The following is a 26,875-nucleotide window of genomic DNA, read 5'->3' as shown; positions in this document are numbered from 1 at the left end:
CATTGGAACATTCAGTATTTTAAAGATCTCAGTTCTCCCCAGACTGATGTAGTATCAAACCAGTCCCAATCAACCCCCAGCAGGTTATTTTGTGGGAAATGATAAGCTGATTCTAAAATTGTTAAGAAAATGTAAAGGACCTAGAATGTCCAGGGCAAGCTTGAAGAAAACAAAGCTGGGGAATTTACACTGCCAGGAACCTAAACATTAAAAAAGACAGATGTAATGCAAATGGTGCAGTGTTCGTGCAAGGATAAACGGTTGGACTCATAGAACAGAAAACAGAATCCAAAACACGTATACAGCTTTATGATAAAGGGATATAACGAGGCTATGAAGAAAGGACAGTCCTTTCAATAAATGACACTGGTTCATGATATCCAAAGGAGGTGAATTTTAACCTCTACTCTTAACAGACCCACAACCAAAAATCCGCTGGGTTATATATCTAAATTTGGAAAGTAAAACAATAAAGCTTTTAGAAGGAAACATAGGAGAATAGCTTTATGAGCATAAATCTTAGAATCTTAGGCAAAGATTTCTTAAATATTAACGCTAAAAAAAAGTTATAATGGAAAAACAACATTAAAATCAGGAGCTTCTGTTTATCAAAAGACACCATTAATGAAAGGTCTGTGTAGTGGAAAATATCCAAAACACATATAACCAACAAAGGAGCCCTATTTAGACTTTATGAAAACCTCTTACCAATTAAGAAAAAGCCAAACCAATAGAAAAATAGGCAGAAGACTTGAACAGGCCCTTCACAAAACAGGATATCTTAAAGGTCAATAAATCTAGGAAAAGGTGCTCCATCTCATTAGTTCTTAGGGAAACAGAATTGAAGACTACAATAAAATAAGCTGCACACACACCTGAATGACTAAAATGAAAAAAACGTTTTGGCAAAGATGTAGAAGAATTGGAATTCTCATACTTTTGTATTTATCTGGTTTTGTTTTTATTCCAAAATCTGAAGGAAATATTTGAAACCATTAATAAGTAGCAATGTGTGGGTTTAGGATTATGGGAGGTCTTATAACTTTCAGTATTTCTGTTGTTTAATTTTTTTTAAGCTTTGCTATTTATTATAAGGAGGCAGAAAGGAAAAGTTTTACATTTTTAAAGGACCAAGCCCGTCTCCCACCACACATGAGCCCCAGTCCCCACTGCTTAATGGCATCTTCTCACCTTCATCTCTCCTGACCTTCCTGCAGCACTTATCTGAAAACTCGTCTCAGGGCCTCGTCTGCCCCACCAGCCCCGGCAGCCCCCCAGTGCCTCAGTCTTAATCCAGGCACCTCACTTCCGCACATCCAGGGTAGCTGTTTGCTGAGGACTCCTCAGTTTCTCTCGTCTCATTTCCACAAAATTAGGAACAGGCCTAATTCTGCATCTAAGGGACTTCACCAGCCTCCAGATGAGTCTTCTCAGTCGGCTGTCCTGCAGGTCCTCTGAGCCCCGGTTGGCTTTGCCTGCCACCCGGATGGCCTCCCACCTGCTCCTGCTGACCCCTCACCTGCTTCAGCCCATTGTTCTTCAGACTCCACCACTTTCACCAGATCCAACTGCCCAGCCCTGCGGTGGCTCCTGTGCCAGCTGACTACCCCCGGGGCAGCTCCCCCACCTACTAGCTGTGTGATTGGTCGTGATGTGTAAGCCCCAGTTTCACCTGTAGAGTGGGGCTCATAGAATCTACCTGGAAGAATTGCCATAAGGATTAAATGAGCTAAAGTCTAGCACACACTGACTGCTTAATCAAGGCCACCTATTTCAACTATTAAGCTTCTTGGACAGCATTGTACAGGTGACCCCCACCACCAAAGTACAGCCTCTGCCTGGCGCCCTTCCTGCCATCCCTTAACAGCCCTCCCAAGCACCCCCTGCTCCAGGTCAGCCCAAGCACCAGGCAAATGATGCTTTCCCCAGAGACCTCTCCCCTTTCACTGCCCTCCATCAATCAGAACTGCACCCAGCTGCTCTCCCAGCCCATGGCTTCTGATACTCTCCCCAGCCTGAGGCCCCTCATGGGCTCCTAAGCCAGGATTTGTCTGTTGGACAGCCCCCCACCCCTGTGAAAAAGGAAAGAGACTCAGGATTGGGAGGGGAAGAGGGAACCCTCACTTGAGGCAGAGAGCAGCAGCCAGAGCCTCAGGGCCGGGATGCCATAGCTCCTCTCAGAAGCCTTGGTTGGGTTACCATTTCCCTATCACCCCTGGAACAGAAGATGCGGCACTTCTCCGACTGAGCCCTCCTTGTGGCCCCAGAGCCAGGGACGTGGTATCTGCTTCCTTCCTAGGTGTGGACGGTAGGGAGCAGACGCATGCTCAGTGCATCATGGGCCAACCCCAATATCCGGGTCACTTGGAAAGCCCCTGCTCTGAGCTCTGGTGGGTTTGGGTAGGGCATCTGGATGCTGGGGTGAGCACAGAGGAGGACTTTATTTGCAGTGAACAAGAACACAACTGCAACTGGTTTAAGCAAAGGAGGTGGTTTATTGGCCCATAAAGCAGAAGTCCTGGGGAGGTTCTAGCTTCAGGAATGGCTGGATTCGGGGACTTCAGCTGTGATGTCAGAAACGCATCTCTCCTCTCTACTCTACCTCCCTATTTCAGCAGGCTTTCCACATGTGGTGGAGAGATGTCCACCAGGCACCCCACGGAAAAGGAGAAGCCTCCTTCCTGTTGCTTAGACAGCATGCCCAAGGCTGATGTTGGCTGACCTAGTGTAGATCATGTGTTTGCCCAAACCGATCACTGTGGTCAGTGGGCTGGGGGAGTCCTGGGTCACTCGCGCCCCTCTGGAGGCAGGGGAGGAGACAGCAATGTCAGCTGATCTTTGAGGACTTCAGGTTGTTGGGAAAGCTGAATTCAATTACCAGAGGATGCTGGGTAAGCATCTACCTATCCAGCAGAAGGGGGACCACCTCTCTGCAGGCCCCTCCCTGCTCAGTTCAGCAGCCGTACCCTGACCACAAAGCCGCCACCTCACTGCATCTATGTTAAAGGGCGCCTCTGCTTCTGGACGGGCCTCAGGTAGTGGGCAGCAGTTTCTCCTGAAGCTCAGAGAGAAAATCCCTGAGGGCCTGGTCACCAGGACCCTGAGACACCCTTCCCTCCCAGAGACCAAGACCTCTTGGCTCTCTGACAACAACTGAGATAGTAATAAACAATGGGCCTCCTAACCCCCCACCAGGCTGGGCTGCAGGGTGGACTCAATGGCACTAGGTGCTGTCAAGCGCTTAGCGCACATGGTCTAGCAGGTCTGATACATGGGGAATGAGGTGGGTTGTATTCTCTAGGATGGTCACCACAGCATGTCCCATTCCATATGCCCTTCTCTCTTCCACCTCATTATTATTTTTTGCATTGAGATAAACCTGACACACAGTGAACCACACATATCTTGAGAGTACAATTAAGTAAATCTTGGCATGTATCATCACCATCAAGACTGAACATGTCCATCATCCTAAAAGTTTTCTCATGCCCCTTGGTCACCCCTCCCTCCACCCCACCCCTGGCATCTCCAGGCAGCCACTGGTGTGCTTTCTGTCACTATGGGTTAGATGGCGTTTTCTACAATTTTATATAAATTGAATACTGCTGTACATACACTTTTCTCTTTTGCTCAGCGTAATAATTTTGAAAGCCATGTTGTTGCATGTATCCACCGTTTACTCATTTCGATTGCTAAATTGTGTTACATTGTACACCTAGACCCTAATTATCCATTCACCTATTGATGGACATTTGGGTTGTGTCTCAGTTTTGGCTAGTTAAAATAAAGCTGCTATGAACACCCATGTGTAAATATTTGTATGGACATTTTCATTTTTCTCAGGTGCACACTCAAGAGTTGTGTGGCTGGGCCATATGATAAGTGTGTGGTTAGCTTCCTAAGAAAGTTCCAAGCCATTTTCCAGAGTGGTTGTATGAGCGCATTCTCAACAACGCTGGGTATGGCTAGTCTTTTGTATTTTAGACATTGTACTAGGTGTATAGTGATGTCTCACTGTGGTTTTAATTTGTATTCCCTAATGACTGATGCTGTTTGTTGGTCATCAGCCTGGAAGCCCAGCAGGGGCAAGAGGCCTATAAGTAGGTGTTCTGCCGACGACCAGCTTCAGCCACCAGACACGTAAGTGAGCAAACCCTCAGATGGTTCCAGCCCCCAAGCCACCCCTGCTAGTGCCATGTGGAGCAGAAACAGGCTGACCCCACCCAGCTCTGCCCAAAGTGCAGATGTGTGGGCAAAACAGTTGGTGGGTGTGTTTAAATCAGTATGTTTGGGGGTGGTTTTATGCAGCAGGTTTATGGGATCAGCGAGTCCAATAGCTGTGATGATGTTATTACCACCGACCTAGTTCGGTTCACCCATGTGTGGTTTATGTTTTTCCTCCATAAACAAACCCTCTTTCATTTCTGGAATCCTAGCTCCAGAACCATGCTCCTGACTGTCACTTCTTACCTTCAGGTCTCACACCTGCCCCTTCCTTCTGGAGCCCTCTCTCCCCAAGACCCCTGTATTCTCCAGTTCTGTTACATTAGATCCAGCCTCCCACCCTTTGGGACGGAGTAGAATGGTGAAGAGTTCAGGCTCCTCTGCTGGGCTGCCTGGACTTGAATCGTGTCTCTGCTACTTTTCTAAGCTGTAAGAAGTTAAGGCAATTCTTTAACCTCTCTGAGCCTCAATTTTATCTTCCATAAAATGGGAATGGTAGCACCTACGTCAGAGGGTGATTAGAAGGCTTAACTGAGATGATCCATGTAAAAAACCTAGCTGACTTAGCCTGGCACCTGCTGCTGTCTGATGTCAGTAGGATGTAAGATGCCCTCCTTCCTCTCCCAGGGAGCTTGCCTGCCCAGCTCCTGATGGAAAGACTCAAGTGTATGGGTGGGAAGAGTTAATATTGATGGTTCTAGATTTACCAACTTGAAAACACTTGAGTTTTTAAATCCTGGCTTTCTCTCCTCACAGGTCGTGTACTGCCGGGCAAAATGTTCCCCCCTCTGAGCCTGCTCCCTGCCCCCAGAACAGGGGTAACACTGTCTACCAAAAAACATGAATGCTGTGATAAAAGTCACCATCCTGATACAAGGTAAGCCCCTGATGTAAATAGTAGCTATTAACACTAATAACATTTACCCCAAGATATAGCAGGTAACAGGTTACCTAAGAAGGTGAACAATGGTAGGGGATGACTTTTCAGTCCGTATATTTGGAACCTTAAAATATTTATGTTATCTATATTAAATCCAGATTTTAATATATTTTTATAAAATTCATAAGCTAAAATTAAATACACTATACTGAGTGCCAGGTAAATATTTCTATCCCATTTTATGGTGAAGAAAACGAGTCTCAAAATGTGGAATAAGCTGCCAGGAATCCAGCAGCCAGTCAGAGCCAGAACCAGGATTAGAACCCGCATCTGCCTGACTCCAGTGCTGCGGCCGTTGCCTGGTCTCACTGTCTGGTTTCTGGGTAAGCAGTGCTTTGGTGGCCAGGCAGCATAATGGGTGGGAGTGGCTTCCAGAAATCGGCTTCCTAGCGAGAAGCCGGCCAATGCCCAAATGCTCCTTAGATTTCTGAAGACAGGGTGTCTCCTCTGGTGCCTTCCAGCTCGGTCCTGGCCTCCTTTCCCTCCACATTTGTACCCCATGGAGAGCAGCTGGGACTAAGACTCAGCTGGGGGCTTCAGAGGTGCAGACGACAGCCTGTGACCCCCACCCCCACCCCAGGTCCCACTAACTCATGGTCTCTTGTGAGCAGAAGCCAAGTGGACAGGGAACATGGGAGAGTTTCAGCACCCCTATAATCGTCATCAACTCCTTCTCCAAAAATAATGAAACCATTGCAAGCCAAGTGCTCCTCATTTATTTCTACTAGACATCCCGTGTGTGACCAGTGGCCAGAGGTCAGAGCTCAGTTTGCTGACTGTGGCTATGCCACAGTCTTCCTCCTTCTGGCCCTCTAGAAATTCAACCCCAGTATCCCAGAAACAACTAAATTCTAGGAAATTGCAGAGGTGCAGGGCAAGGGAGGGCCATGTCCTGGGGCCCCATCTTTTAACACTTGGGGAACAAGAATGGAGAGAGAACAAGGACACAGCTCAAGTCCCCAGGGGCACAGGCCCTCCAGGATTCCTGACTGCCCCCCATGGACTTCTTCCTGAAGACCTCGCCCTCTAGCAGAGGATTTGGAGAACCAACAACAGCAAAAACCAAAACACTGCCTCCAGTGCTTAGGAATGGCCCCGCTTGAGAGCAGATGATGGGGTAAGGGGCAGAGCACATGACTCACACCCAGAGCGCCAGGGAACCACAAGCTGTCCTGTGACAAGTCCTCCAGCTTGTGGAGTCCTGTGGCATAGAGGCTCTGCAGATGTAGCATGGGCATCTGCCCCACAAAAGGTGACACCTGGTGCCCACAGAACATAACTAGCCTGCCACCCTAGGGCAGAGGCTAGCAGCTAATATTTTCAAACAGCTTTATTGAGCTTTGACTCATACCATTCAATTTACCCGTTTAAGGTGTACAATTCAGTGGTATTTAGTACATTCACAGAGCTATGTAACCAACCCCACAATCAATTTGGGAACATTTTCATCAACCCAAAAAGAAACCAGTACCCATCAGCAGTCATCACTATTTCTCCCCAAGTCCCCACCTCAGTCCCTTGCAACCACTAATCTACTTTCTGTCTTTATAGATTTGCCTATTCTGGCTATTTTCTATAAAAGGCCTTTATGTCTGGCCTCTTTCACTTAGCTTAATGGTTTCAAGATTCATCTGTGTTGTAGCTCTACCCACACTTTATTCTTCTGTATTATTGGAATAATAACCCATGGAGTGTATATACTATGTTTTCTTTATCCACTCATCAGCTGATGGACATCTAAGTTTGTTTCCACTTTGGAGCTGTTATGAATAATGCTGCTTTGAACATTCATGAACAAGTTTTTGGCCCCTAATTTTTAAAAACATATTTATAGCAGATCAGTTTCCTAATAGGAACTGCTGAGTGGAACACTGTTTCTGTAGAGGGAAGTGTTAAGTTCCAGAAGCAAAGTGCTTCCAGAGGCCCTACATAAGAAGCACTTTCTAGGTACAAGTGCATGGCTGCTCCTTCTGGGCAACAGAGAGAGTGCTGGACAGAGGCTGGCTGACAGCTAACAGTGGAGGCCTCTGTTGCTCTCGCTTTGCCATAGAGAAAAAGGAAAACTGTAAAAACAGTCTCTAGGTGGGTTCCAATAATGGTTTGAATTTCAAAGAGCCTCCATCAGTATCTGTCCCCTAGTCACTCACCAAAGGTTATGAAAATCTGTCAGTTAGGATCTCTCTTATCAGCTGCTTCCTGGAAAACTATTCAGTCATCATTTTTTGTTAAGTTACAATTTGTCTCAGCTATAGTTAGCTGCATCTTATAGGGCATATATCAAGTCCTCTAACTGAAGAACAATTCGCTAAGCAGAAACTGACCACCAGGCAGACTTCCATGGAACTCAGAGAGGATGCTGAGCCAGCCCAAGGACCTACTGTGCATCAGGGAGCATGTGCAGTGGGGCAAGGGGGCAACTGCGGCAGTCTGTGAGTCTTCCTAGAAAGGTGAGGTCCAGTCACTTAGCCATGCATGGCGAGAAACATAGGAAACAAAGCAAGAGTCCCCCTCTCACTCTGACATAAGAGCTTCTCAGTGTGGGGCATCCAGTTGTCTAGTGGGGCAGGCATCTTCAAAGGGGAGGCAAAACAGATTTGGTGCAATTACACACTATCAACACAACTGTCAGAGTGTCCCAAAGTGTCCACAGGAGAAGCAGTGAAACAGGGAGCCCACAGCTGAGTAGAGCTGTTCTAACTGATCGATCAGCAGATAGAGCCCAGGGGCCCAATGTACACACCCTGGTTGTAGGCTGCCCTTACAGAGTAAACCCAAGCCCCATGAGGAAGAGGGGAAGAAAAGTACGAGTTTTCAGTTTTTCAATAGGCAATCTTTAAAAGAAGTATTGCTTTTGAAGAATAAGACATATACATCAGTATGTCCCCCGAAAACACTATATGAAAAAGGAAACTGTACATGTATGTTTTTCATTGTAAGTAAATTTTTTAGAAAATCACTTTAAATAAACATTGAACTCTAGTTAATGATATAAAAGCTGAAGTATTTGGCATAAATACTCAGCAAGAGTAAGTAAACTGTTTATATTCATTTACAAATGTAGCAACCTGAAAAGAAAATCTGAATTGAAATCCTTGATAAAAACACAGGGCACAAGGTTAATCCCTTGCTCAAGGAGGGCAGAAATGTTGGGCCCCCTGAGCACCTAGAGGCACTTGGGCTCTTGAGAAAAGACTCGGTTTCCTAGAGCGAGCTCAAGCGCCAAAGAGTGCGGGCGATGGCGTCGCCATACATCCCACGAACAGACCAGACAGGAATGCGTTGACTGCGCTGCTAGGAATCCCTTCCCTGAAACCAGCTGCAGAAGCTTCCCTCCCCACCCGCTCTGGATCTGGGGAAGGGAGGCTAGTGCTGGATGGGACCCTCAGATGTAAATGAAGTCACTTCTTTTGTCCTGCTGTTGCACCCCACCCGTGGCATTCCAGAGTGAAGACACAGGATCTGGCCAGGAGAAGGTGCTCCCAGCTCCGGGACTTGGTGTGTGAGGTGTATTTTCCTATATATAACACAATAATAAAATTATACACAGCAGTAATAGTAGTGTGACCCCATTTGGGTTCCCAGACTCAATTCCAATGTGTGTTAAGTACGTGGGAGGGGCTCTTCCCATACAAGACACCAAGCAATTCTTGAACAACAGCAGGGTGTTTAAGAATGCAACTAAATTCTGATGCTATCTGCTGGAGACAGCGCCAGATTTCCCAGGGTAAGGGCTCCGTCCTACAAGACTGCCCTCCAGCCCCTACCACAGATGCGGGACGCAAGTCCTACGCGTTACCTGTGCTTCTGACCTACCGGCTACAGATTGGAGGTTCCCACGACCTCCCCCTTAGGTTCCATTAGTTTGATAGAGTGGCTCACAGAACTTAGGAAAACACTTATTTTTACCAGTTTAATAAGAGACACCGTAAAGGATACGAGTAAACAGCCACATGAAGGGATACATAGGACATAGGGCAAGGTCCCAAATAAAGGAACTTCTGTCCTAGTGGAGCTTGGGGCCTGGCTCAGTGGCACGTGGAGATGTTCTGGCTCCCCAAGCACAGAAGCTCTCTGTGCCTAAGGGGCAGGACCCAACAAGGCAGAGAGAGCTGTAAGCTCTTCTCAGGGGTTTTGTGAGGGCATCACTGCATAGTCAAGACTGACTTAAATCATTGGCCATTGGCTGATTCAACCTCTGGCCCTTGCCTTGGGTGGGGTTCCAAGTGTCTCTCATTAATATGACAAAACACCCATTTCACCTTTAAGATTCTGCAGTGTTTTCAGGAACTGTGCATGGCCAAATAAACCTGGGAAATACGAACTTGGTCATCTGAATGACCACATACTATTCTTAGGACTCAGTTTATCACAATGTGCAAAGGAAATCCTGGCATAGATCTTCTGAAACAGTTGCTAAACTACCCTCCCCACCGCTTGTAATTTCTGCCCTTGAGAGACAGAAAAAAGAGAAGCCCAGGAAGATCTGCAAAGGATAAAAGTAAATACTTCTAAGTACGTAAGAAAAATACTCCATGAAGAAATGTGTAATTTCCCATAGGATGCTCTGCTCTGTGAAATCATATATCCTACGAGGAACCACTCTGACATCTAATGAAAGAGAGAAGCCAGAAACATAAAAACAGGCCATCCTCTTGATAAACAGTGCGTGGATGGTAATGAGAGCATACAAATTTCAAGCAAGACCCAACACTTGACAATGAAAGGGGCATTAAGACCTGCATGTTAACGTAGAGGCCAAAAATGGTGCCAGTTGAGGGAAGCAGGTTGCTCACTACTTACTGCATGTAAATAGAATGTCATTAAAGTATTCAGTAGCACTTCATTTCACCCACCATTTCCTACCACAGCTGGGTTTCTTCCAAGGTCATCGGCCTGGTAATAGCATGAGCCAGAATATTCGCTCACCTAGAAAACTTGGGAAGGTTTTCTCCCCAGATTGCCACATCTGGGAACCAACAAAGTCTTCCCCAAGAATATACCTCTAATCTATTAGTCTGTTCCATAATCTCTGTTGGGCAGGGCAGTAACCCCAAGCTTTAAGCCCTTAGCTAAAATAATAAAGTAGAAGTACTTACCAGCACTGATCCAGTACTTATTTAGCACAGAAGCCCAGGATGCCTTGAGCTCTCATGTACTGGAGCAACAAGAGGCAGAGTTTCTGTTTTCAGGCGACCAGACCTCAGGTTGTTGGCTGTCATGGTGACACAGGAGTCCCTGGGGCTTGATTGCCACTCCCCAACGGCAGAAGCCCATCCTTTCACCTGCACTGTTGAGTCCTATTAGCCAGCCCTGTGCCTGGCCACCAGAGGCCATCAATAAAGCGACATTGGCGGCTTGTGGTGAGAGGCCTGAATCCAAAGGATGGAACTGGAGAGTGGCCCAACGTGCCGTGGCACCTGTACCATTAGTACACCATTCATTCAAAGAAATATTTATTGGTCGATGTCCCCAACACTGTTCTGAGTGCTGAGAATATAGCCGAGCCTAAGATTTATGTTCAGTGGAGAGAGGACAGGGCTTGCAACTAGTCAACACACTTTCAACACACACGTACTTTATTTAGCTGGTGATGAGTCCTACAGAGGAAAGAAAACAGGGCGATGTGATAGCAAAGGAGAGGTGGGCGGAGGGGTTTCTCAAGATGATGGAATGAGTAATTCCATTTCCTCTGACCCAGGTAGCTAGGAAGGTGCAGACGAAGATGTGGCCAGGAACTCTGGTCCTCTAATCCTGCCTCCGAGGTCCGGCCAGGCCCTAGCCGACCGAATTTCAGAACGACTTCGAAGAAACCAAGCGACACTCAGTCGGATCTTTTCCCATCGTCGACTAGAGGCTTTGAGCGGCGAACCCACTCCGGGACGAACTGGGAACGCGCCTCGCGGGTGCAGGGAACCCCCGGCTGCCCGACTGCAGCGGGGCCTGCCGCCCGTCGCGGACGTTCGGCTGCACTTGCAGAAATCTACGGGGCTCGAGGCCCGAGTTATCGGGCAGCCCGATTAACAATGCTCCCAGCTAGCAGCCACTTTACTCCCGGCCTGTGGCCCTGGGGGGCGTGGCTTCGCAAGACCCAAACAAGCCCCACGTGTCGGGGGCGGGGACGTCACGGTGCGCGTGCGCGCCTGAGGTCACGCGCCGGCGTACCTCTGTTTTGGGGTTGGCGGGTGGGGCGGCCGTAAAGCGCGGAAGGTCGCGGTCTCCACCTTCCCCGGAACTTCTTCCTCCCTCCGTTCCGTCCCCGGCCCATGTCCTGTCCCCGCCTTCCGGGGACCGGCGAGTGTTGTGGCTGCTGGGCCGCTGTCGCCGGGCTGTTGCTGAGCGCGGAGCCCGTTGGGGCCCGTGAGGTAAGGGACACCGCGGGGCCGTTTTGGCCTCACCGTCAGCGCGGCCCCGGACTCTCCCAGCGAGGCCCCTGTCCGCTGTGGTCTCCCTCAGGAGTGGTCCCGGTCGTCCCTCGTCCCCTGTCGCTTCAGCCAGGTCCTCTCGGGAGAGGCCCCGCCGGCCCAGGCGGCAAGAGGGTGCGCCTCACTGCCTTCGGCCTCTCTGCGGCTGCGTTCCGTCCGGCCGGGGCGGTAGGGGCCTCGGGGTCCCACTCCCGGCTGTCCCCGTGCCCGCGCACCGTCTCTTCCCGGCGTGTCCGGTGCTCAGCTCGGAATCCCGGACTGGCCGGGTGTCCTCGCCTCTGGCTCCCTCCTCGGGCTTGCGCACCCTGCCCTCTCTGCGGGTGGAATTGTTTTCCCGCCTTGCACCGTGCGGTGCGCGTGTGCTTTACTAACTAGTAAGACTGCCGTGAAGTCATGCCCGTGAGCTGTCTTAACGTTTGGCCATTGGGGACTGATGTGAGTGACACTCGGTTTTGATTTAGGAATCTTTAAGACCTTTGTAATCATGCACGTCAGCATGAGGCACGGAGTTGCGAGGGGAGCGCGGCAGCCGGGCCGCAGGGCACACTTTTCCAGTGCTGGGGTTTGTGTTATTTTCTTAAACTTTCCGGGTCACCTGGTAGCACTTGTTGGAAAAATAAGAGCACCCTGGACCAGCAGGATCAGAATCTCCAAACATGGAGCCTGGGAATGTGTCTTTGTTTTTTTATCCCAGGTGGCTCTCATGCTGAGGCCGATGTGATCAGTGTTGTTCCTCCATCCAGCAGCCCGTTTGTACACAGCCCTGTGACCATGTAGAGTAACGACTCAGGGGGAGATGGAGCTGGCCTCTTGCTCTAGTGCTGTAAGCATTTCTGCGCATAACCAGCCCAGTACTGAAGTTGTTTAGCAGAAATTATTCTTTTTGGCAGAATGTTTTACATTCACTTTATTTAAAATATATATAATTTACTTTAAACCAGGTTATGTGTTTTATTTTATGACTTGGACACCTTCACCTTCTCTACCAGCTTTACCTCCTTTGCTGTCAAGCCTTTGCTTCAGTTTTGCTGCCAGACCTACTTGAATAGACTCTGGTCTTCTTTTCATTCATTGTTGCATCCACTTTAGCCCCCGCAACCCCGGCCCCCTTTTTTTCTTTTGCTTTCACCACCCCATTGACTCTGTAGAAGGTCATGATGAACACAAGGTCAAAAATGCATTTCCTGGTTCTTGTTTCCCTGGGCTTTAACATAGCCAATTCCATGTTGAAACTCATCTGTTACTCTGTTTTCTGCCACGGTTTGCAGTTCCCTTCCTGCTAGGAGATGTGCCTTCTGTTTCTGAACTCATAGCTACCCACCTGTTCTTTAGTCATCTGAAAATTTAAAGGTTGCATGGAGTAATGATTAAGTGCAGACTCTTGTGCCACACTGGCAGGGTTTGGTTCATGGCTCTGCCACTCACGGGTATTGTAGGATCTTGGGTGAGTTACTTCATTTCTCTGTCCCTCCACTTCCTCAGGTGTAGAATAGAAATTTCAATATCTACCTTGTAGAACTGTGAGGAGTAAATCAGTTGTGTACATAAAGCAGTGTCTGGCACCCTGTAACTACCTAAAAAAATACTATCTTTTTCTGCTTTTAAATTCCTTTAGGTTTCATAGCTATCCCCTCAAATCTGGGGGCCTCGCCCTGAGATCTCAGAGTCATCACTGAATTGTACCCATCTCCTTTGTTCTCTGTTCTCTGTCCTTTTCACTTGTACTTCCTAGGGGCCTAGGCCGAGTGCTTGGAAAACCATGATCATGTTATAATCGGTTCCAGCTCTCAGAGAACTCCATTTTAATAGGGCTAAAAGCTGCCACTCATGGAGTGCTTCTTAGGTGTCAGTTGTCATGTTTTTCCTGCATTGTCTGATTTAGTTTTTGTGGCGACCAGGTGAGGTAGGCATTTCTGGCCCATGTTAGACAAGGAGCCCAAAGCACAGAGATTGACTAACTCTCAACGCTAATGAGAGGTGGGGAAGATCCTCAGACCCACGTCTGCCTACCTCTGAAGCCTGTATTCTCCACTGGGTGGTTGTGTGGCTTCCCTGATTGACACAGATCGTCCCACACGTGATGAGCTCTGTGCTGCAGGAGTTGCAGAGCGCTGTGGAGGTCAGAGAAGGGTCACCTAGCAGGTGTGAGGGGAGAGGGGGTCAGATCATCAATAAGCTGAGAGCTCAGGGGTTGTCTTTATTGCGGGGTGGGGTGGGGGGTGGCAGGAACCCTGCCGGTTAGAAGGAGCAGTACGCAGGCATCCTGGAGGTGAAAGAGAGTTTGTGCTGACATGTTTGTGGAATTACAGGTAGTTCAGTCTGGTTTGTTACAGGTGGGAGCCGAGAGGAGAGAAATGAGACTGGAGATAAGAAATGAGCCAGATAGGGAAGGATATAACACTTCATATTAAGGAGTTTGCTCTTTCCTGAAGGCCTCAGAAAGTCATTGAGGGTTTTCAGCAGGGCTGTGAGACAGGATTTTCATGTTAGAAGACTCGCTAGGGTACTATGGAAGAATTGTGGGGTGTGGGGAGAATGATGTGCAGATTAGAGCCTGGCAGCCCCATCAGGAGCTTCTGCCGTGGTCTCAGTAAGAGAGGAAGGCAGTCTGTACTCAACTACTGGCCACGGAGACGTAGAGAAGTAGACCCATCTAAAGGAAATGTAGAATGTGGACTGTCAGGCCTCCATGATTGGCTGGATAGAGGAGATGAGAGAAGGCAGGAACCCAGTGTGTGATGTCCCTGTGGGACACAGAAAATGGAGATTTGGAAATAGAGGAAGATGGGTGCCCCTTTTGAATGGGCTCAGGGTGCCCCATGGGAACACAAGCAGAGGCAGCTGTTCTTCAGCTAGGTGTGCTCGGAGTTGCTGTGGGGTAGGCTGTCAGTCGTAGAAGAGAATGAAATAGCCCTGGAGGGCAGTGGGCCAGGAAGAGAAGCTGGTCTCAGAGCCCTGAAGACATCAGCACAGAAGGGACAGGCAGAGGAGAGAAGCCCCCAGAGACCAGGGGGCAGCAGAATAACACGAGGCAAGCGTGTGTGAGGAGAGCTCAGCAGGACTTGCTGCTGTGGAGTGGCCCAGTGACAGGGAGCCCAGAGTGTCCTTGGAAATGAGCAGCATTAGCATTCTTGGTGAGAGCAGTGTCCCTGGCGTGGCTGGACAGAAGCCCAACCACTTCTGGTTCAGGACTAAGTAGGCGGGGGAAACAGGAAAACAGATGATACAAGCAACCCTTCTCATATATCACTTGCCAAGTGAAGGAGGCAGGTTGTGCAATGCGTGGTAAGAGTCCATTTTTGCTTAACCCACTGGCAGCCTGTGCAGTCAGTCCCTAAGGTGTAAGAAGAGGACTTCTGGCAGGTGGTGGCAAACAAATGGCTATCAGGGCAGCACACCGCTGCTCCCAAAGGGGAAGAGTCTGGGGAAATACCATAACACTGGTCTTGGTCATCTTTGTGTGGTAGGAAATCTTAATTTCCTCCTGGTTTTGAGTTTACACCAAGACTGTAATTTTATAGTTTGGAATTTTACAATAAAAACTTGTTAATTGAAGAAAGTTGGGGAGCCTTGTTTCATGTCTTAAATCTGTTGGAGGGACCGCAAGGTGGCCGAAAGGATGAGGCCCAGTGGGATGGATTTCTCTTGGGACACAGTCTGGGCCTGCACTGGGCTCAGTTCTGAGAGTCCTCGCTGATGGATGGGCGTCGATACTTGACCTTAGCGGGTTTGGGCTGCCTGTGGAGCCGGCTGGGTTCTGAGGCTGACCGGGGAGGTGGTGGTGGGTGTACTGGTTCACCATGTGCCACCCTGATGTCTACTTGTCCACCACTCTCTCATCTTAGGTGCTCATCTTTGCAGATTTTCTGACTTCAGTGATTGCATGGCCTGCAGCAGGTCTGCCTGCATTTTCTTGAAACGTGAACAGTGCTCTGTTTTGCAATTCAATGAATTTCGTTAGAACTCTGTCTTTATCGTAGTCAGCCTGCAGTGACTGATTATTGTATATTGGACCAAGTCAGATCAAGTGTCTGGAGTCTTCCATGGTCTGGCTCCATCATACTTCAGTTCCTGCTCCCCAGCCTCCTAGAGACCGAGGGCTCCAAGCACCTCCATGTCATCTGGATGACCCCGACTGTCATCCACAAACACACATGGCCAGACTGTGACTTTATCATATGTGCTTCCTGTCTCTCCAAATCTTATCCTTCCGGGGCTCAGCTTAAGTCCCACTTTCTCTGTGACCCCTTCCCTGATGGCCCTATTCTGTCCTCTTTTCCTTCTCTGACTTCAGGCATTTATGGTCTTGTAGAAATGTGTGCTTGTATTTACAGCCTGTGACTCGTGTATAAGCGATAAGCCTGCCGTAGCATCATCCTCTGCTTTGGGGAAGGTACATGGGGCAGCCTCTCCGCCGTGTCACCCATGGAAACAGGAGGCACACCATCCTTGGCTGAGACTTGGCTCCCATCCTGCTCTTCTTTTCCAGGACCTTGTCTTTGATATTGGCCTCTCCTTCCTCATCCATCTCTTCCCCTTGGACTGGGTCATTCCCGCCAGCAGGGAGGTGTTCTCAATAGCTCTTGGCTTTATAAACAAAGAAGTAACCCTGCCCTACCCACATTCTTCTCTCCCTTCTGTCCTGTTTTTCTGCTCCAGTCAGAGAAAAGGTAACGGAGCTGTCCCCAGGCCTTCGTCTTGCTCACTCCCGGTTTGCTGCAGTCTGTATTTCCTTCCTGCCACCCCCCTGAGAGTGCTCTCCCCGAGGCCACCAAGGACCTCTGTGTTGTGGAACTCCAGTGCACACCTGGCTGCCTGCTCCACCGTCAGCACCTGCTAGAGTTAACCACTTCTTGAGCCCCTTTCCTCTCTTGGCTCCTGTGACCCTTCTGCCTGGGTTTCCTTCTGCCTACTGACCACTCCGTCTCCGTCTCCTCAGCCCCTTTCTTGTCTGGGCACCTGTGAGTGTGCCACAGCATTTGGCTCTCTCTCCAGCCTATTCTTTCTCTTTCCCATTGGTAAATGCTGGGGAGCCTCAGTATTCTTCTTCTTCAAGTTGCTCGGGCTTTAAATGTTGTATAAGCTCCTGACTCCCAAACCTCTGCCCCAAGTTTCAGACTTGGCTCTCTGGCTGCTGCTTGGCATTGACACATGGGTGCCTGATGGGTGTCTCGCACTTCACACCTCAGAGTGGGACATGATCCTGTAGGTGTGTGCACACACCCATGCCCACAGGCTCCCTCACGCTCACGCTCCTGCCCTGCCTCCCGCCCTCCTCCAAGTCCTGCACACTGTGGCACCCAGGAACTCAGGCATCATAATCCTTGGCCACCACTGCTGTCTGTGCAGGTAGGAAACTGTGGCGCTCACTGTGCACTGAATGAACGATGCTGGTTCTTTGCTGCATCCTTTTCTCAGTAATTCTATGCATTGAATACAATGGAATGAAACATGTTTGGTTTCTCTGTCTAGTTTGAATTCTTGGGCTCTCCTTAGCTGAGTGAGAGCACATCTCCTGGGTGCTGACGGACGTGATGTTTCACTGGTTGCTGTTGGTGGTCCGAAGACAAAGAACCGGGCGAGGATGGCAGAAGTGGTCCTCAGCAAGAAGTGGTGTGTCAGCCGCCAAGGCGCATTCTCTCGCCCTGCCCGCCCAGGCACGAGTGGTCATCTGTGGTGGCGGCATCATGGGCACATCTGTGGCCTATCACCTGTCCAAGATGGGCTGGAAGGACATTGTCCTTCTGGAGCAGGGCAGGTGAGGATCAGACTGGACGTGGCTTGGGGCTGCACTGCACTCACTGGTTGGGCTCCAGCTTTCCCTTTTTTTTGCTAACTAGTCCCACAAATAGCTGATCTCAGTTGTCACCAAGTGGCATGGGGAAGGATCATAGACAGGTGAGACCTCCTTCCTGTGCTTGGTTTTATGATGCCTAATACTCATGTTTTCTGGTTTTTGGAGAGGTGTCCAATTTCCAACACACCAAGTACCTAAAGGGTAGATTTTATTTCAGGCTCACAGCATATCTTGTTCTTTTTTCTATTATCATACAGCAACAGGAATCCTGTAGCTTGAGAGCTTCCTCCCTGAGCCGAAATGGAAATTGCTACCTTCCGCCTTCTATCTGTTTATTTTGCATCTAATTAACATACTACACAGCTGTAGGCCCATGGAACCACTGCACAGCTGGAAGATCATACCACGTTCCCCTGACCTCACACCCAGTGTTCCCTGTGTTAACGTCTTAAGTTGGGATTGCTGTTTCAATTGGTGGGCCAATGTGAATACATTCTTACTAACTACAGCTCATACTTTGCTGGAATATTTTCATTTTCCCTTAATGTCCTTCCCTGTCTAGGTTTTTTATGTTCCATTGTCTACCACAGAATGGACATTTAAAAATGTGTTTATTTCTGAATAGGCAATACATGTACATGATTCAGAACTGAAAACTGTAAAAGAGGGCACAAGAAAACCTTCCCTCCAATCTCTGACCTCCAGCTGCAAGTTTCCTGGCTGGAGGCAATTTAAGTTCCTTGTGTATCATTCCAGAGACTTCCTACATATGTGAGCAAATAAGTATTAGTTGGTGTGTTAGTGGCATTCCTTTATTTCTTCCCCTTTTTTATCCAAATGGTAACATACCCAAAACACCATCACCTTGTTTTTTTTCTATTGGAGGATTCTATATTGCTGCATAAAAACTTTCTCAATCCTTTTCTATGGCTGTATAGTCTCCCATTGTGTAGGCAAACCCCATAATGTTCAATCCATCTCATGTCTGAACATTTAGGTTGTTTCTATCTTTTGACATTATGAACAGTGCTGTAATGAGGACTTTGAACTTGTTGCGTTCTCAGATATGTGAGTCCACCTAATAGCATTTTGGGTCCATCCCACAGGCTGGCTGCTGGCTCCACGAGGTTCTGTGCTGGCATCCTGAGCACTGCCAGGCACTTGAGCATCGAGCAGAAGATGGCAGACTATTCAAACAAACTCTACCATCAGTTAGAGCAAGAAACAGGGATCCAAACAGGTAGGCAGGTGACCTACCACTTGCTAATATGCTCTCCCACAGTCTTTTTCCCTCAGTATTATGTTGATCCCATGCCACGTTTGCCTGGTGAGCTGGTAAGGAAACTTGAGTTTCAGTGTGGGCTCTGCCACTAGTCAGGGTATTTACTGCCTTGTGCAGGTCACATTGCTTGTAGCTGTCGTCAGTTCCCCTATCAATTAAGGGGATTAGTCAATATCCCAGATCCTTTTCAGATCCTGTAATTCTTATGATATGAAATTTCCTGGACCATTTCCTCTGTATTTCACCCATTGTAATATAGTAACTGACATTTGGCTCCTAAGTAAAGAGAAGGAGGAAGCACTTAAGATTAGGTGCTTGACACAGATGACAAGTAGTGACTCTGTGGCATCTTACTACACTGATGGACAGTGACTGCACTGGGGTATGGGGGGGACTTGATAATATGGGTGACTGTAGTAATCGTATCATTTTTCATGTGAAACCTCCATAAGAGTATATATCAGTGATACCTTAATTTAAAAAATTATATAAAAAAATAAAGATGAGGTTATGGATTAAAGATGGCGGCATGAGAGGTGAGACAGAGGCTTCCTCCTAAAACCACATATAATGCAAAAATATAATTAATACAACTAATCCTGAAAGAGCACAGGAAAAAGGACTGCGCCAGACTGCATACACCTGGAGAAAAGAGCAGACCTCACAGAACAGGGTAATGTACTAAAGCTATGGCACGGTGAGACCCAAGCCCTTCCCCTACCCCAGTTCACCGGCAAGAGGAAGAGAAACAGTGCAGAGAAGGAGTGGAGGCCTGGGACTGCTGAATACCTAACTCCGGATCTGCTCTGGGAGCACAAACCTACATTTCATGGTGCTTTCATGATACACTCATGATTAGGGGATTGGAAAGCTAAGACAGGCAGAATTCCTGGAGAGACTCAGATTCCAGCTGCTTGTGGAAAGCAGGGATCCATATCTGGCTGCTCTGGGACAAAAGAAAAGTGAGCAGTCTGAGAGACTTTGTAACAAGGAAGCCCTTAGAAAGAGGGCTGCAAAAGGGGCAAGGATTGCACAGAGCTTACTGCTCAGGAGACAGGACAGATAGACACAATTGTACGGATGCACTCTGCCTAGCAGGTTGGGAGCTTTCACTATTTCCAGGTGCTCCAACTCCCTGGCTGGCTACACAGCTCCAAGGACCCCCTCTGTGATAGGCAGCCTACTGCACCTTTCTCCCGGCTAGCCCCACCTGGCTCGCAAACTGGCAAACCCTACCCTGGCATTAGGCCAGCCAGAGGAAAGATCTGTCTACAGCAACTACAAATGCAAAGCATAGAGGCTTATACCTGTGTGCTCGGCCCACTGGTTCAGGCAATGGAGACAGGCATAGCAGCCGGAAAGCAGGAAACAGCTCTTTCCTTCCCCCCAGGCACCAATACCACTCCCCTGTGACCCCCAACATTGCTTTAGGGGCTGAGCAGCTCCAGAGTAGAGAGCTTCTGGACACGAGAGGGAGCCATATACAAATATGAAATGCCAAAGGAACTTGGTTCAGAGTAAAATTAATATAACTCTTGAGAAAGATGACATGGACCTCATGACTCTTCCTGAAAGGGTTTCAAAATAAAAATGATTAACATGCTCATGGAGGTATGGAAAGATATTCAAGAACTCAGGAATGAATTCCATTCAGAGATCCAGTCGTTGAAGAGCACAATAGAGGGTATTAAAAGCAGATTAGATACAGCAGAGCAGATGATAAATGGAATATAAACTAGACAAGAGGAATACAAAGAAGCTGAGGCACAGAGAGAAAAAAGGATCTCTGAGAATGAAAGAATATTGAGAGAACTGTGATGAATCCAGATGGAACAATATTTGCCTTATAGGGGTACCAGAAGAAGAAGAGAGAGAGAAAGGGATAGAAAGTGTCTTTGAGGAGATAATTGCTGAAAACTTCCCCAATCTGGGGAAGGAGATAGTCTCTCAGGCCATGGAGATCCACAGATATCCCAGCACAAGGGACCCAAGGAAGACAACACCAAGACATATAGGAATTAAAATGGCAAAGATCAAGGATAAGGACAGACTACTAAAAGCAGCCAAAGACAGAAATAAGATCACATACAAAGAAAAGCCTATCAGGCTAACATCAGACTTCTCAGCAGAAACCTTACAGGCCAGAAGGGAGTGGCATGATGTATTTAATACAATGAAGCAGAAGGGCCTGGAACCAAGATTACTTTATCTGGAAAGATTATCATTTAAATTTGAAGGAAGGATAAAACAATTTCCATATAAACAAAAGCTGAGAGAATTTACCCCCATAAACCATCTCTACAGTCTATTTTGGAGGGACTGCTGTAGATGGAAGTGTTCCTAAGGTTTAATAGCTGTCACCAGAGGTAATAAAACCACAGTAAAGAAAGTAGAACAGCTAATTACTAAGCAAATGCAAAATTAAATTAACTATCCCCAAAGTCAATCAAGGGATAGACAAAGAGTACAGAATAGGATATCTAATATATAAAGAATGGAGGAGGAAGAAAAAGGAGGAGAAAAAGAAAAGAACCTTTAGATTCTGTTTGTGATAGCATATTAAGTGAGTTAAGTTAGACTCTTAGATAGTAAGGAAGTTAACCTTGAATCTTTGGTAACCACGAATCTAAAGCCTGCAATGGCAGTAAGTACATACCTATCAATAATCACCCTAAATGTAAATGGACTGAATGCACCAATCAAAAGACACTGAATGGATAAAAAAACAAGACCCAGCTATATGCTGCCTACAAGAGACTCACTTCAAACCCAAAGACACACACAGACTTAAAAGTGAAGGAATGGGAAAAGATATTTCATGCAACTAATAGGGAGAAAAAAGCAGGAGTTGCAGTGCTTTTATCAGACAAAATAGACTTCAAAACCAAGAGAGTCACAAGAGATAAAGAAGGACATTACATAATGATAAAAGGGTCAATCCAACAAGATAAAACCATTATAAATATCTATGCACCCAACACAGGAGCACCTACATATGTGAAACAAATACTAACAGAATTAAAAGGGGAAATAGAATGCAATGCATTCATTCTAGGAGACTTCAGCACGCCACTCACTCTAAAGGACAGATCAACCAGACAGAAAATAAGTAAGGAGACAGAGACACTGAACAACATATTAGAACAGATGGACCTAACAGACATCTACAAAGCTCTACACCCAAAAGCAGCAGAATACACATTCTTCTCAAGTGCACATGGAACATTTTCAAGAATAGATCGTATACTAGACCACAAAAAGAGCCTCAGTAAATTCAAAATGATTGAAATTGTACCAACCATTTTCTCAGACCACAAAGGTATGAAACTAGAAACAAATTACACAAAGAAAATGAAAAAGCCCACAAACACATAGAGGCTTAATAGCATGCTCCTAAATATCAATGGATCAATGACCAAATAAAAACAGAGATCAAGCAATATATGGAGATAAATGACAACAGTAATTCAACACTGCAAAATCTGTGGGACGCAGCAAAGGCCATGCTAAGAAGGGAGTATATTGCAATACAGGCCTACCTCAGGAAAGAAGAACAATCCCATATATGCAGTCTAAACACAATTAATGAAACTAGGAAAAGAAGAACAAATGAGGCCCAAAGTCAGTAGAAGGAGGGACATAATAAAGATTAGAGCAGAAATAAATAAAATCGAGAAGAATAAAACAATAGAAAGAATCAATGACAGCAAGAGCTGGTTCTTCGAGAAAATAAACAAAATAGATAAACCCCTAGCCAGACTTATCAAGAAAAAAAGAGAGTCTGCACACATAAACAGAATCAGAAATGAGAAAGGAAAAATCACTACAGACACCACAGAAATACAAAGAATTATTAGAAAATACTATGAAAAATTATATGCTAACAAACTGGATAACCTAGAAGAGGTGGACAACTTTCTAGAAAAATACAACCTTCCAAGGCTGACCCAGGAAGAAACAGAAAATCTGAACAGACCAATAACGAGCAATGAAATTGAACTGGTAATCAAAAACTACCTAAGAACAAAACTCCTGAACCAGATGGCTGCACCACTGAATTTTATCAAACATTTAGTGAAGACCTAACACCCATCCTCCTTAGTTTTCCAAAGAGTAGAAGAGGAGGGAATACTTCAAAACTCATTCTGTGAGGCCAGCATCACTCTAATACCAAAAAACAGGCAAAGACGCCCCAAAAAAAGAAAATTACAGATCAGTATCCCTCATGAACATAGATGCGAAAATACTCAACAAAATATTAGCAAACCAAATTCAAAAATACATAAAAATAATCATCCATCATGATCAAGTAGGATTTAATCCAGGGATGCAAGGATGGTACAACATTTGAAAATCCGTCAACATCATCCACCACAGCAACAAAAAGAAACACAAAAACCACATGATCATCTCCATAGATGCTGAAAAAACATTTGACAAAATTCAACATCCATTCATGATAAAAACTCTCAACAAAATAGGTATAGAGGGCAAGTACCTCAACATAATAAAGGCCATATATGACAAACTCACAGCCAACATCATACTTAACAGCGAGAAGCTGAAAGCTTTTCCTTTAAGATGGGGAAAAAGACAAGGATGCCCACTCTCCCCACTTCTATTCAACATAGTACTGGAGGTCCTAGCCACAGCAGTCAGACAACACAAAGAAATAAAAGGCATCCAGATTGGTAAGGAAGAAGTCAAACTGCCCCTGTTTGCAGATGACATGATATTGTACATAAAAAAACCCTAAAGAATCCACTCCAAAACAACTAGATCGAATATCTGAATTCAGCAAAATTGCAGGATACAAAATTAATACACAGAAGTCTGTGGCATTCCTATACACTAACAATGAACTAGGAGAGAGAGAAATCAGGAAAACAATTCCATTCACAATTGCATCAAAAAGAATAAAATACCTAGGAATAAACCTAACCAAGGAAGTGAAAGACCTATACTCTGAAAACTACAAGACACTCATGAGAGAAATTAAAGAAGATACCAATAAATGGAAACATATCCCGTGCTCATGGTTGGGAAGAATTAATATTGTCAAAATGGCCATCCTGCCTAAAGCAATCTATAGATTCAATGCAATTCCTATCAAAATACCAACAGCATTCTTCAAAGAACTAGAGAAAATCATTCTAAAATTCATATGGAACAACAAAAGACCTCGAATAGCCAAAGCAATTCTGAGAAGGAAGAATAAAGCTGGGGAGATTTTGCTCCCCAACTTCAAGCTCTACTACAAAGCCACAGTAATCAAGACAATTTGGTACTGGCACAAGAACAGACCCATAGACCAATGGAACAGGCTAGAGAGCCCTGATATAAACACAACCATATATGGTCAATTAATATATGATAAAGGAACCATGGACATACAATGGGGAAATGACAGCCTCTTCAACAGCTGGTGTTGGCAAAACTGGACAGCTACATGCAAGAGAATGAAACTGGATTATTGTTTAACCCCATACACAAAAGTAAACTCGAAATAGATTAAAGACTTGAATGTAAGTCATGAAACCATAAAACTTAGAAGACAACATAGGCAAACATCTCCTGAATATAAGCATGAGCAACTTCTTCCTGAATGCATCTCCTCGAGCAAGGGAAACAAAAGCAAAAATGAACTCATGGGACTACATCAAACTAAAAAGTTTCTGTATGGCAAAGGATAAATAAATAAATAAAGATGAAGTGCTTGATAGTTAAATCATCGTTGGATCCACTGGACTTCACCATTGTGTGCTGTTAAGGCTATTTCTGACTAAAAAGCTTAAACATACATGTCTTTTCGTCTGCGTAATTAGGGGGAAAGGACACAGGGACTTAGAAGCTAAATAGAACTGGAATAAGAGGAATTGTTGCAGGACCAGGAAGACTGCTGCACAGAGGGGTGCTGAACATTAACAAGGGCAGTTTCTGGTGAGGTGGTGGGCTTACCAGAAGCCCAGAGTCAAGCCTGGTCTCATGGCTGATGAAGGCATTTGATGACCACACTGATTGTCATGAGGGGCTAGTGAGACCCAGTGATGGAATTCAGGACACTTGCCTATGTGAGGATTGTGCTTTTGAAGACCTTGCAGAATCCAAATCATGATAATTCAAGACTAATCCTTACAAAGGATGGCAGCTTTCTCTATTTGCTACCTAAAGTGGCTCTGCTATGTGACTGTAGCGTAAGCACAGTTTCTGGTTTCCTTTGTCAGCCAATTTAGGAATTGTGACACATACAAGACAGTTTTAGTTAAGGAAGGTGAGATTTGGATTATTTGAAATTCTGATCACAGAGTAAGGTTTTATAACAGTTCTGTCTCATTTAATTCCTACTTTCATGAAGTGTAACCTTTTTTGTAAATTACAGAATAAGATTGAATGTGCAGTAGCTGAGATCTGATGGACATGGAAGTAGAGAGAGGAGACGCCAGGAGAGGAGCCAGAGGCGGGGAAGGAGGAGTCTTCTTGGGCACATAAGCAGGGCCAGGCCCAGGGGGAGCAAGGCGAGCCAGGCTCCCGGGCTGACCCCACGCTGGCACAGTGCCGAGAGGGAGAGCCTCCTGAACATGACACCCTGGGCACCTGGCTTGCCTCACCCTGGTTCCTGCCCAGTATGTGAGCCCAACTCTCTAGGGCGCCATCAACTTGGCCCAGTTTCCTGTTGAGAGGCAGCGGCTAGGGAGTGAACATAGTGGAAGTACTTCCTGCTGCAGCACCATCGCTGGCTTTTATTAGGGAAGACGCTTGCTACAGGTAGGACAGGCAGGGTTGGATTTAATTTGCTGGCAACAAGGTACTTGAATTAGATATTAAGCAGGGTTTGAGTCAGAAAATGGGTCCACATAATGGACCTAGAGATGGAACTGCTGACTCTTGGGCCTTGGGTTGCTCAGCTGGTTGGATTCTAGAGGAAACCTGTAGGGTAATAAGCTTCTTTTCTGTAAGGAAGTTAGCCTGGCTTTACTTCTAGGTCACCATCTGGAACCCCTTACTGGGCCTGGTACCTCCCAGGTGGATGTGGGGCAGTGAGGAAGTCAGGCAAAGGAGAATAAGGGGGTCATCCTCAGTCCCTCACCCACACTGCAGTGCCCAGTGGTGCAGTGAGAGATGATGGGGAGACTTCCCTGCTGGGGAATTCTGTGATGTGGCGCAGTGGACGGTGTTCCCTACCATGATCACTATCGTTCAGTGGACTGCTTTTGAGACACTAAATAAAGACAAGTGACATATGTACAGCCTAGATTTAATAAGATATTATATGCTGAACCTCAGAAAACAGCTCATTTGTGTGAGGTGTATGCTAACTGCTTGTTAGTCAGTATTACTGGGTGACTGCAAGAGGCCTGATCCCCTGACTAGGCACTGTCAGTTCCTGGAGTTCCAGGGCACGTGTGATAAAGCTTCTGCCACGCAAATGAATGTGATAATCTAAAGGTCTCAATACCCTTTTGAAAGTATTCTATATTTGATTTGATCTTATAATAAGAAAGGGTCATTATTTTATAGATGAAGAACTCCAGATGCAGGGAGATTAAGCCATTTTCCAAGTTAGTGACAGATCAACTTTTAAAAATTACTTAGTGGGTTAAAAGGAACTTCTAAAAAGTCTTAAACATATATATGTAAATTTATATGCGTATAAAACATGAACATCCTCCCCACTGAATACCCACACAAAGCTTACTGCTGTGTTTAACTTGTCCCTTCCCAACTGCTTTTTCTATATGTGTATGCAGGTACACATTTTTGAACCAATACACTGAGGTGGTGTTAAGCCTGTTATTATATACCACCTTTTATCCACTTAAAAATGTTGTGCAGAAAAATACACATGCATGAGGTTATTTGTTATAATATTGTTTAACTGCAGATGTAGGGATGCAAGTGTGAATGTCCACACCTAGGAGGCTGGTTGAATTAATGGCACACACAGGACTGCTAGGCAAAGGGGAGAGGGGGACGGCGACACCTGCAAACTGCATGGAGTGAGTTCTGGGATGCTTTGTTCAGTGAGAACAACAAAGGATAAAAAGAGCACATATAATGTGCTACTTTGGTGTAAGAAATATGGGAGAATACACTTAAATTTTTGCAAAAAAAAGTACAAGAAGGATAAGGCAGAGGTGACTGAGCTTGGTGACTTTCATGGGTAAGTGGGAGATGGTGCAGGGGTGGGGACAGTGGTATTTCTGCATTTG

General features: G+C 46.3%; 3 protein-coding genes across 10 annotated transcripts in view; 2 read left to right on the top strand and 1 right to left on the bottom strand.

The window, feature by feature from the left end:
- GLG1 (golgi glycoprotein 1) overlaps positions 1–2,613 on the top strand; it is a 187,722-nt gene extending 185,109 nt beyond the window's left edge. Inside the window, exon 27 of the mRNA XM_057492773.1 lies at positions 1,377–2,613. Coding sequence (XP_057348756.1) covers positions 1,377–1,458 — 82 coding nt within the window. The 3' untranslated portion in view covers positions 1,459–2,613. The remainder of the gene's footprint in view (positions 1–1,376) is intronic.
- Positions 1–26,875, bottom strand: part of LOC118932959 (pyruvate dehydrogenase phosphatase regulatory subunit, mitochondrial-like) — a 71,448-nt gene that overhangs the window by 7,523 nt on the left and 37,050 nt on the right. Inside the window, exon 5 of one of the 2 annotated variants that reach the window (XR_008993989.1) lies at positions 18,634–18,941. The exons of the other annotated variant lie outside the window; for it this stretch is intronic. The gene's annotated coding sequence lies outside the window, so the exon portion shown is untranslated. Of the gene's footprint in view, positions 1–18,633; positions 18,942–26,875 lie in introns of those variants that run through there. 2 annotated transcript variants of the gene reach the window in all.
- Positions 11,360–26,875, top strand: part of PDPR (pyruvate dehydrogenase phosphatase regulatory subunit) — a 47,649-nt gene continuing 32,133 nt past the window's right edge. For 2 of the 7 annotated variants that reach the window (XM_057492778.1, XM_057492775.1), the window contains exons 1-3: positions 11,360–11,526; positions 17,083–17,344; positions 18,490–18,623. In XM_057492778.1, coding sequence (XP_057348761.1) covers positions 17,121–17,344; positions 18,490–18,623 — 358 coding nt within the window. In that variant the 5' untranslated portion in view covers positions 11,360–11,526; positions 17,083–17,120. Of the gene's footprint in view, positions 11,527–12,280; positions 12,410–17,058; positions 17,345–18,489; positions 18,624–26,875 lie in introns of all 7 variants that reach the window. The other 5 variants (XM_057492780.1, XM_057492779.1, XM_036926883.2 and 2 more) reach the window with 4 other exon arrangements.

Source organism: Manis pentadactyla, chromosome 15 (genome assembly GCF_030020395.1).
Source record: "Manis pentadactyla isolate mManPen7 chromosome 15, mManPen7.hap1, whole genome shotgun sequence".
Lineage (NCBI taxonomy): Eukaryota > Metazoa > Chordata > Mammalia > Pholidota > Manidae > Manis > Manis pentadactyla.
Note: the sequence above shows the minus strand (reverse complement) of the source record. Positions and strands in the feature narration are given on the sequence as shown.